General features: G+C 49.3%; 1 protein-coding gene across 1 annotated transcript; it reads right to left on the minus strand.

Annotated features, from left to right (window-relative positions):
* Nucleotides 1-2672: 2672 nt before the first annotated feature.
* GGCT (gamma-glutamylcyclotransferase) lies at nt 2673-9026 on the minus strand. Its single transcript, XM_088521224.1, has 4 exons — nt 8871-9026; nt 7351-7496; nt 4767-4902; nt 2673-2870 (listed from the first exon to the last, which is right to left on the minus strand). The coding sequence occupies exons 1-4, from the start codon at nt 9024-9026 to the stop codon at nt 2721-2723; spliced, it is 588 nt and encodes a 195-aa protein (XP_088377350.1). The 3' UTR covers nt 2673-2720.
* Between the last annotated feature and the right edge of the window lie 1510 nt (nt 9027-10536).

Genomic DNA, 10536 nt, shown 5'->3' on the forward strand with positions numbered 1-10536 from the left:
AGGGAGCCATATACTAACTTCACACTAGCAGAAATCCATTAGGGCTCCTGCGGTTTTGCATTGCTCGGGGGTCATCGAGATCAGCATCTCTCTGTGATTTTTTTTTCTCTCTCCTTTGATCATAGCCTTTGCAGCCATCCCTAGTTCTCTGAAGAGCAGCAGGTATATTTTTTTTTTTTAAAAAAAAAAGGAAAAAATAAACAAACTCACAGAAGAAATGATTTCTGCCTGCACCTGGTAGACCGAGTGGCTTTTGTATAAAAGATTCGGGTTTTTAGACAAATATTCCTGTCCCGGGCAGGTTTTGCTGCTGCTTTTCCTAAAGAATAGCTTTGAGCAAACAGGGCCTTGCTTTCCAGATCGGGATGCATTAACAAATCACTGGGTCTTCCCAATAGATCCTTTCCATTTGGTCTCAGGAAAAACTTTAATAGGGAGGAGCCACTGCTAAAATTAGTTCCAATCACAGAGGTCTTTTTTGATTGTTATTATTTTTCCTGAAGAAGGATGGGAGGAACAATTTAACAGCGTGTCTAAAAGAAATGAAACTGCTTTCCCCCTCATTTGAGCTTTCGATTTGCGCTTCTCTTCTGTCATTACAGCTCCCAGGGGATCTTTCCCTGTCCTGTTTATGTTGGGAAGCCGAGGCCTGTGGCCAGGATCTGGGTGCACGCTTACGGGCTGGCCTCCCTTGCCTCGCTTTGCACTTATTATTATTTTTTTTTCAAATCTGTTGCTCAAGAAAATGAAACTCAAACATAAAAATAAATAATATATTAAAAATAAATAAAGAAAGGAAAGAAGGACTGAGACCTGGGAAGCGCGAGGAGGTCCCTTTCTCCCCCAGTTTACCCTGCTGCCCCATGCTGTCCCCCTCACCTCCATCTCCCCCCTCTCTGTCCCCAAGGTCCCTGCTGCAATTTGGGTGATTTGTGGGGCGAAACTCCCCGTTCCGGGGCGGGGGGCTCGATACGCCCTGGCCTCCACACGCCCCCCCCCCCCCCCCGGTTCTTTTTGCCGAAGAACCCCAAAAACCCACAAAAATAATAAAATAAATAAATAAATAAATAATCTTCTCCTCCCCTTGTCCCCCCCGGCGCTGCTCCCTTCGTGCGGGCCGGGGTGACCCCCTCGCGGCCCCTGCCCCGCACTCACCGCGGCGCCGGAGCGGGACGAGGGGCGGGCCGGGGCGGTCGGGGAGCGGGCCGGGCCAGGCCGGGCCGGGCCAGGACGGCGCTCCGGGAACGGGACGAGGCGCTCCGGGACGGGGCGGCCGCTCCCGCCCGGGCCGGCCCGGCCCCGCCGCCGCTCCCGCCCCACGCGGCGCCTCCCCGTGGGAGCCGGTGCTCACAGCAGTAAATTGGGGAAACCTGCGGTCAATTCCTGCGATCCGGCCGTTTCCAGCCGTGCCTCCCCCTAGGCAAGCGCGGGGCCGGCCAGCGGGGCAGCTTGGGCCATCGCGGCCTGTCCCGCCTGTGAGGCCGGGCAGGGCTAAGGGCTTCAGGAGGGCGGCTCGGTTCCTCCTGGCCCCGAGTCCAACACGGGAAGCGGCTGCAGCAGCCAGAGCGGCTTGTGGGAACAGGAAAGGTGTAGAGGGACCCACACGGTGGGTCTGTTACTCCGGGATTTTTCCAGGCAGGGAGGCTGGTTGTACCAGGCAGCGAGGCTGGTTGTACGTATTACGTGAGGTAAATCAAAGTTCAGGCCTTTCACATCCTCTCTCAGCAATTCTTCTTATCCCCCCTCCCCAAACTCACTCCATGGGCTGCCAGGACTGGGGAGTCCTGGATGTCTGACAGGAGCCCCCAGTTCTGGAGGAGAGAGTGAAAAAATGAGGTCAAACCTGCTCACTGGGGCTGGGGGAACATGCATGGAAGGCCCAAATATGAGAGAAACGCAATGCACCAAACTCACTCTGAGGAAGGCTCCTTGCTTACACTGGGTTTCGGGCTCTGTTCCCCCACCAGGAAAAAAGAAAAAAAAAAAGTCTTGAGAATTATCTGAGTGCTTCAAAATCTACCAGCTGGAGCTACCCAAGTTCAATCACGGGGGTTACGAGACGTGGATAGGAGCAGGAAATGATGCTCTGAATGAGACGAGACGTGGATAGGAGCAGGAAATGATGCTCTGAATGAGACCCTTTGCTCGATGTTTCAGGCCTGGCTTGCCTTTTGGACTAAATGCTTGGAAACATGGAGACAGATTAAAAAAGAAAATGCCTCTGCTTTCTTTATTATTAACCATTTAAATGAAGACAAAAAAGCCATCACTTCGGACAGGTGGGGCTTGAAACCATTAAGAGGAGCAGCAGAAAATAAAAGACAAATATTTAGTCTTGCTTTAAAGTTTCAATCTATTTTGCACCCCAGGAAACCTTTGAAATCCTTAATAATAGTGTAGTTAAGACCATTTAAGACCAAAGGCCTGGATCCTGCAGATTCTATTCCTCAGAGAGAGACACAAATTCCTAGTGGGATGGCCTTTTCCATGTAAAAAGCTCTGTAAATTGAAGGATGTGAAGCACAGATCCTGTGCAGCGCTGCTCAAGGACTGCAAAAAAAGACTTCAGCAAATTCTCAAACCAGACATACAAAAGTGAGGAAATTAGCAGTGCTGGTGTGTCTTCAAACTGCACGCTACATCTCCTGGCGTAGCGTGGATGTGCACCCACGGAAACATAGCTAAATGAGGGTGAATGGGCAAGCAGATGCAGCAGGACTTTACACAGAATTCATTTTCTTTGCCTTAGCAGCAGCTTCAATTTCTTCCAGGATCGGCACCGGTCCTGCATAGTTATTGGTTTCTATAGCTTCTAATTTCTTCTGATACTCATCTGGCAAGCCGTTCTGTCTTGCACCCATGCAGATAACCTGCAGTCAAAAGGAGAGAAAAAGGAAAAGCGAAAAACCTCAACAATAATGTTAGGAAAGAGAGATCCCTACAGACTTTTCTGCTCATACAGGAAGAACTGCTTATGGTAACAAGAAATTAATCACAAATAATGTTGTTTGCACCCACGGACACCTAAAGGCTTCTGGACGACTATTGAAGACAATCAACAAAATTAATGTGAAGAAGTCATACCAGGTGCTACCAGGCAGACCCCTTAGGATCCTGAAAAGCTATTACTATGCACCAGACTGCATGATTAAGCTCCTGTTCAGGCATTTCAGTCTTTCCTCCAGGGAAGAAGAGGACTTCTATGTCTTCACTCAGCCTTAGTATCAGATCTGAGTGAAAAGCAGCATTTATTATTGAAAATCTTTTTCAAACTAAACCGTTTGAATCCAAAGCACAGCTGTGAGTAGCTAGAGTGGTTAGAGGAATAAAAAATACAGTAATGAGAACAGCTTAGTAAAAATACCTAGCTTAAAATTTGTTACTGCAGCGTTTCTTCTACCCACAAAGTAAGCTGAAGCTTTAGCGCAGAAGAAACTAAATGGCAAAGCGAGAGGAAAAGAGGAGGCTGTAGGAACTGCGACTAGAAAGGACACCAGCAAGTTCACAAGCAGGAATGAAGAAACAGCTAAATATGCAGATTTTAAAGGCTTGCACCACTGTAAATATTTTTTTCACCCACTCAACTGCCAGGGAATTCAAGGAGAGGACGTCTAGGGCGGCAGGAGCGCTGCCGCAAGCGCTCCCCGTGCTGGGTGGACGTGGAGGCAGACGCAGGCACCTGAGCTGAATCCTGGCCCTCCTGCCTGGCTAACTGCACTTGAACAAACACGAGCAGGGAGGAAAGTGAAGCAAAACAGAACAAAAACCTGACAGCCAAGCCGGACAGGGGGAATATTTACCTAGATAAGGCTGCCAGTATTGCAAGGCTGCTCTCACGGTGAACTAGTGGGAGTCTCACCACGCAGCATCATTAGTGTATTAGTCTTAACTCCCTGAAAAGCCTTAGAAACCTGGCTGGGCAGAAGGCAGAGTAAGCAGTCTGTGGAGTGGCAAATCTTGCCTCCCAAGCAAGATCCTTCTTCCTTGAGGAATCCCGCATTGGCAGCCCTGGCCGTGCTCCTGTAAGCGGCCGCGGCGGGTGAGCTCCTCAGCTGGGAGCGATGCACGTGCGGGAGCAACGCGCCCCGCTTCTCCTCAGCGCAGGAGGAGAAACACCACGGTGCTGTGGCAAGCTCTACCCGCAGCACCACACGCGCGGTCCTGCTCACCACGGCTCTGCGAGCCCATCGGAGCCGGTCGGAACCGGTTGGAACCGGTCGGGCAAGAGCGGCGATGCCGAGAGCCGCCTGCTCCGCTGTGGAAAACCCTGCCGGACGCTCGGCCATGCGCCCTGCCACAAGCGGTGGCCTCTTCTTAAGCGAGCATTTTATAAAAGTCTAAGAGAAAAACCTGTGTCCTTGAGACTCCAAACCAGGTGCCAGGAGCCTCGCGGCAGCAGAAGCTGCCCATTTTACTCATTTTACTGGAGCATGTTCATTTTTAAGGCCAAAACAGGGAATTGTTGCGTCTATGGAAACATCTGACATCCCTCAGAAAGCCCTGGGTGTCAGTTATAACTGACAAAGACTTTCTGTAACTTACCCTCACGTATTAGAGCAAAGCAAAAACCAACAGTGATTAAGAAGGTAGGAATCACCTGTAAGCAGCACTGCACCAGGACATTGCACTAGGCTTAACTTACCCCTTACATTAGAATTACTCACCCCTTCTATCTTGTTTAATAAGTACTTTACTTACAGTGATTGGAAGCACTGCACTATGCATTTCTGTCCGTGCTGTCCGAATTACAGCAATGCATAACCTACCTTTTTGTACTGGGGAGAAGGGAGACCACAAACACAGTCACGCATCTGGTAGCTTCGACAGGTCAGTACTTCTCCTGCTTGAGTGTGGACGTTAACTTCTATTGGGACATAAATGCCTTCTTCAACTCCCTCCTGCCTGTAAAGGACATTCCTTTCATGCCAAACCACCCATGCACAGGTGACAACTACAGCATGTCTTTCAAACAAAGTATTCAATTACACATAAGCATTTAGAATAAAAGAGCTTAAGGCAGAACACTGGGTTGCACCATTGACCAAATTAAAACAAAAAATCCCTGCTTTTTGTCAAAACTTGCTTCAGATCCCAAAATAAGTCTCCTTCTAAAGAATGAGCAGCACTCACTTTTATCACATTAGTAATATGAGGAGTCTAGTGGCTAACTTGCAAAATTAGAGAAGGTTACTTGTGAATTAGTTGATGACTGTGCAAGTTTCATAATCTACAACAGAAGCACAAGCAAGGCTATCAGAATTACTAAGGCAGGCACACATCATTCACTACCTTCCGCTCAGATAACAAAACAATTGCAAAGTTTTATCTTGCCCATTGTGTTACATTTGAATAAGAGGAAACTTGCCTAACTCTGGCAGTGCATAATCCAGGACACCCTTTAATTTGCACAAGACTTGTAGATCCTGTACAGCAGCAACAAGCAAGATCAGGGCAATAAATAAATAAATAATTTTTGTTGCCTCTGGTTCTGTCTTTAACCATTAATACTTAATCACCAATAAAAGTCTTAGGAAATAGTAAGATATAAAGAAAAAAAACTAATGCTTCTTAAAATCTGCTACAGATAAGAGTGATGACATGAGTTCTAGCAGTGCTTATCAAAATGAGATCCAGGTGTTGGACACATCATCTCTCTTTTAATACTGTTTTGCAAGTTACTTAACCTACATAACACAGGCCGTGCTGTGTGAGCCACGAGGTACAGACAGGTTGAAAGCTAAGTGCACAGTCAAGGCCAACAAAAAGAACACAAAATTTAAAGTCACACAGTGCGGTGGGAGCAAGAAAAAACATACAAATATGTAACACTGTCTGCTGGGGTGCTAGAGGAAAGTCATTTCGTTGATGATCTGTAGCTTCGGGATGGCCAGAAGATAGGAAAAAAAAAAAAAAAAAAGTCCCTCAGGTCTCACTCTGAAAAAGAGCACTGAAACCCACTCAGGGACAACATTAATCATCCAACCTAAAAATTCCTCTTCTATACTTACATTCTAAGTATTATTTTGTTTTACTAGGGTTTGAATTACATGCAGCATTCATTATAAACTTCCTCTTCTGTTTCTGATTAACCAAGCACCAACTTCTTTACCCAGAGAGAAAAAATGGGTGACATTTTCTTTTTTGACAAACGGAAATGCAAGAAAATAATTACCTGAGAACTTCCAAATAAACCCATTTGTGCACACCCAAAGAATCCCAACATCTTCAGCAGCGATACATGTACGCTCAGTGGAAATACTTAGAAGCAATTCTTAAAAGAACACTATCAACTATCCTTTAAAAAAAACACTGTAGAAGCTTGATAGTAAAAGATTTATCACCAGGGATTTTAGAGGGAAGATATGCAGATAAGGAAACCACTTCTTTATATATTTACAGGAAGAGTTTCCTCTTTGGTTCCTTCTCACTTCATAGATGTTTTTCTACAACAATTCTGCCATGCGCTCAGTCATTTACGCAATATAAAAGATGGGGCAGAGAGGATACAAATATTTATTGTGCTGATTTTTCTTTCTTTTTTTTTGGCCTGTAGAACCCTTAAGGACATAGTTAGCTCCTTCAGGCTTAGCACGAATCACACTACATCAAGTCATCTTGCTTTTGTAAGAATACATCCTGAAGGAGCAAGGAAGAATCACCTCCATCCTCCTCCCATTTCTAGACCACACCAGGAGCACAGCACTGTGCTGACAGCACAGGGAGTGCAGGATACCAGCCAAAGTTTTGGAGATGAGCAAGGTGCTGCCAGCTCTTCCCACTGAAGAGGGCAAACAAGACTGCCACTGCTCCCTGCCTGGATCTCCCTTAAATCTACAAAGATTAAAAGCCTTAAAAGGGAAGACAAGCAAAAGTTGCTTCCCCCAAAGGTCTCTTCGCTTGCGTTAAAAATCTGCTTCTCTTCTGCAAAGTCAGGTCCTCGCCCCTTCCCCTTTCCACTGCCGCTGCAGTCTGGATATACTGAGACAGAAATTGGTGTCAATCTCAGAGCAAACTCTCCTCAGAGCAGTGGAAAACAGCTCACAGATCAGACATGGAGTACAGAGTCAGACATGGGCAGGATACTGTGGGGACAGTGTAAAAATGTAACCTGACAAACATAGGTGCAAATCAAGTTTCATTCTGTACTAAAATATCTCTAAGTAGCATTAATGTGGAAAACAAAGTCATTTAACCACAAACACTTTAGAAGTCAGCACATGTAAAATTGAAATATTAAAATAAAAGGCATCTTCTTGATCCCAAGCAAAGCCTCCACATTGGCTTTTGCCAAAAATTAACTTTTGAATTGCTCTCTGAAGGAATACAAGACAGCAAAATTAAGTCACCTACTTATCCAGAGAACTTAAATGGCTAGCGTTCATTTTCCACACTATTCCCCATACTTCATCTCCAGGGCTCTGAACAACGGTGGCTGCACCTCCATGCCAGAGAGGACTTATTCTGCCTTGGTGATGGCCAAAAGCGAGCTTAAAATCCTGCAAATGAAACCAATGCAGAGAATCAGTTTCTACTTAAGATAAGGGCTGTTGACTCATCTTAAGATGAAAGGGGCAGCTACGCAGCAGCTTGCAAGAAGCCATTTGGAGCCCTGGGAGGAGGAACCAAGGGTCACAGTGGAAGGATCAGATCCAAATCCTGGATAAGGGAAGACTTAAAAATAAAAATCGACATCAGTGCAGAGCTGAACTTCACAGCTGATCTTCTGTGAGGGGTATGAGAACAAACAGCAACCTGTCCAAGATGCGGTTTGCCACATCAGTAGAGTCATCTTCCTTCCTTGGGAGAAGTCCCTCACCCAAGCAGTTTTTCTAGGAGGACAGAAGCTCATCTAGGCCCACTAATCATCAACCATCCTACAAGCTGCCGCCAACGCCTTTGCAACGTCTGGGTCACCGGATCGCTGCAAATGGGCAGGGCCGTGGATTGGACTTTGCGAGAGAGTCAAGCATGGAAAAAAACGCAGGGAAGTAAATAAACCCGTCAGGCAGAGGCCCAAGGCTGCAGGACAAGTGTTTGCAGGGCTGCTCGAGGAAACACAGTACTAGAACCAAGTAGGCTCACAGCACACAGCAGTATACTACTACTACTACTAATAATAATAATACGGACTTCTGCGGGTGACAGGGAACCAATGCATTAGCTGCTTGGAGCAGGAGCTTGATCTTTGGCCCTTTTTCTGAACTGATAAAATGAGATTTTGGGGCTTGTAATTCATTCCATTTTTCTCCAGTTTTTGACGGGAAAATAACAACAGTTTTTAAATCATATACGCTTACAAACATTCTTATTCTCGTCTAGCATGCAAAGCACCCTCTTTATGGGCTCCTCTTTATTTTATGAGGCCGCCCCGTTTTTGGCACGGGCTCCAGCCACCCGCGCGCGTCACCGACCTGCCGACGGCCCGAGGCCACCGTGTGTCAGCGAGGGGCACAGCAAGCGCCGGGCTGACCGCGGCTCTCTGCGCCGCCCGGAGCCGCCAAAACGGCCGGTGGGGCTTGGGAGAGACCCCGGGCGCGAGGCCAGAGCTCGGCGAGCGGGCCCGTCAGCTCCCAGGCTGCGCTAAGGCCGGGCTGATAGAGGGGCGCTTAATAACGGCGCAAAAACACACTATTCTATATATATATATATATATGTATAGTCGCGAGCTTCCATGGAGCCCCGAGCTCGCCCGGGCCACCCCCAGTAATAACCATAATAACAGTGATGATGATGACGACGATGATGATGATGATGATGGTGATGGTGGTGGTGGTGGTGCTGGTGCTGGCGGGAACAGCGTCTGCTCCAGCACGCGGGGCTCGCGGCGCCGCGGAGCTGCTTAAAGGGGCCGCGCCCCCCTGCGCACGCACCTGTAGGCGCGCAACGGCGCGGAGCGCTGCGGACGGGCAGCTCAGCACGAGCCGCTCCCGGAGCAGGTTGCTGCCGTAGGCGAAGTACAGGAGGTCGCCGGCCCCCGCCGGAACCGGCACGTGGGCCGGGTCACCGCCAAAGCCGCCCCGCTCCATCCTCCCCGCACGGCGCGGCCCCTTTAACGCCGCTCTCCGGCGCCCTCACGCGGGGCGGGGCCTCGGGCCCGGCGGCGCTCGCCATTGGCTGCTGCCGGGCGCCGCCGCGCCCTCGTTGGCCGCTGCCACGTGGGGGCGGGCGGGGGTGGCGGCGGATGCGGGGCGCTGTGACGCCACAATGGCGGCGGGCGCCGTGACGCAATAATGGCGGGAGCCGCCGGTGACGCCAGTCGAGGGGGGCACGCCGGCTCCGCCCGATTAAAAAAATCACCTTTAATTAAAAAAAAAACATTTTTTAATTGTTTTAGTCTCTGCCTGTGTATATCTCCAATGACAAACCGCTGCTTGTATAACTCGTAGCTCTGTGCGTGGTTTTTCCCTTGTGTTCCATTGCACTGTGCTATGTTACCTGCCCCAAACGAGGAGCTCTTCATTAAACTGCCATGTGCGGGTGTCTGCCGAGCCTGTCCTTAAGTGCCTATTTAAATAGTTCACATATCCCAAGTTTTACATTTCATGAAGTGGGGGGCACTGGGCTGCTGCCCGGAATGGCATCCGCAGCGGGATCGCATGGAAAAGAGCCCAATCCGGGTGCTTCTGCTAACGGGCGCCCAGCAGCCACGTGCTCTTAATGCTCGCCCACTGCGTTTTATTTAGCAACAGCCCCTGCCCATGGAAGGGCCCCCTCGGCAGAGCGGGAGACGTGGGCAGCGAGTGGCTCCTGCAGTTTGTTGGAGCCGAACCGGGAGGATTAGAGACCTGGTGCTAAATTCACACTAATGCGTTTTTCTTGTAAGCCCCCGGCCACGTCTGAGAGAGATGTTAGCAGCGGCGAGTTTTAAATATCGACCGCGAAAGATGAAGCAGCGTCGCTTGCTCCAGCCCCCGGGGCAGCGCCGGGGCTCCGTGTGTTTTGGCAGGCGCCGAGCGCAGTGTGTGCTCTGCATGCGCTGAGGGGGCGCAAACGCGGAGCGACGCGGGTGCGATGGAGCCGCCCGGCCCGTGGCGCTCCCGGTTCCGCGCGGAGCGCCTCGCTCGGAGCGGCGCCCGCGCTCCCCAGCGCGAGCAGGGGCAAAGCCGGCTTCAGCGGAAAGCACGCAAAGTGGCAAATTTTGAACAATAATAATAAAAAAGTCACGCATAAAGCGGCCATTGTGGTTGTGATCCCCTCTGAGCAGCAGGTTTCTATTTTTAACTTTTTCTCTCAAACGAATTAATGTTTTAGAGCCAGAAGGAACCGTTGTGCTCCTTTGCTGCACGGGTCATAGGACTATGCAGCGAGACTTCCTCATCCTTACTGCTTGTGACAGTGAGTAGATGAGCACTGCTCTTAAAACGCTGTTCCTGCTCTGTGCTTTAGCCTGCTGCCCCGAAGGAAATGCTTACACAACCGCTCGCAGCGCGGGACGGGCCTCTCCGGCCTCCTCAGCCGCTCTCAGCCTGAGGGGAATTCGACGACTTTTCATTTTAGAAAACGTGCGTTTTGAACACAGAGAAAGCAGTTTTCTCC

This window comes from Tinamus guttatus, unplaced genomic scaffold (genome assembly GCF_059628265.1).
Source record: "Tinamus guttatus ecotype Peru unplaced genomic scaffold, ASM5962826v1 Tinamus_guttatus_pri_ptg000115l, whole genome shotgun sequence".
In the NCBI taxonomy this organism is placed as follows: Eukaryota; Metazoa; Chordata; class Aves; order Tinamiformes; family Tinamidae; genus Tinamus; species Tinamus guttatus.

Excerpts from the sequence above, each read along its gene's own strand:
- GGCT (XM_088521224.1), bottom strand. The coding sequence starts at position 9,026 with ATGGAGCGGGGCGGCTTTGGCGGTGACCCGGCCCACGTGCCGGTTCCG. Across the intron at positions 7,497-8,870 it reads GCGCCGTTGCGCGCCTACAG|GATTTTAAGCTCGCTTTTGG; the intron begins GTGCGTGCGCAG and ends TTTCATTTGCAG. Across the intron at positions 2,871-4,766 it reads CTTCTCCCCAGTACAAAAAG|GTTATCTGCATGGGTGCAAG; the intron begins GTAGGTTATGCA and ends TTTTGACTGCAG.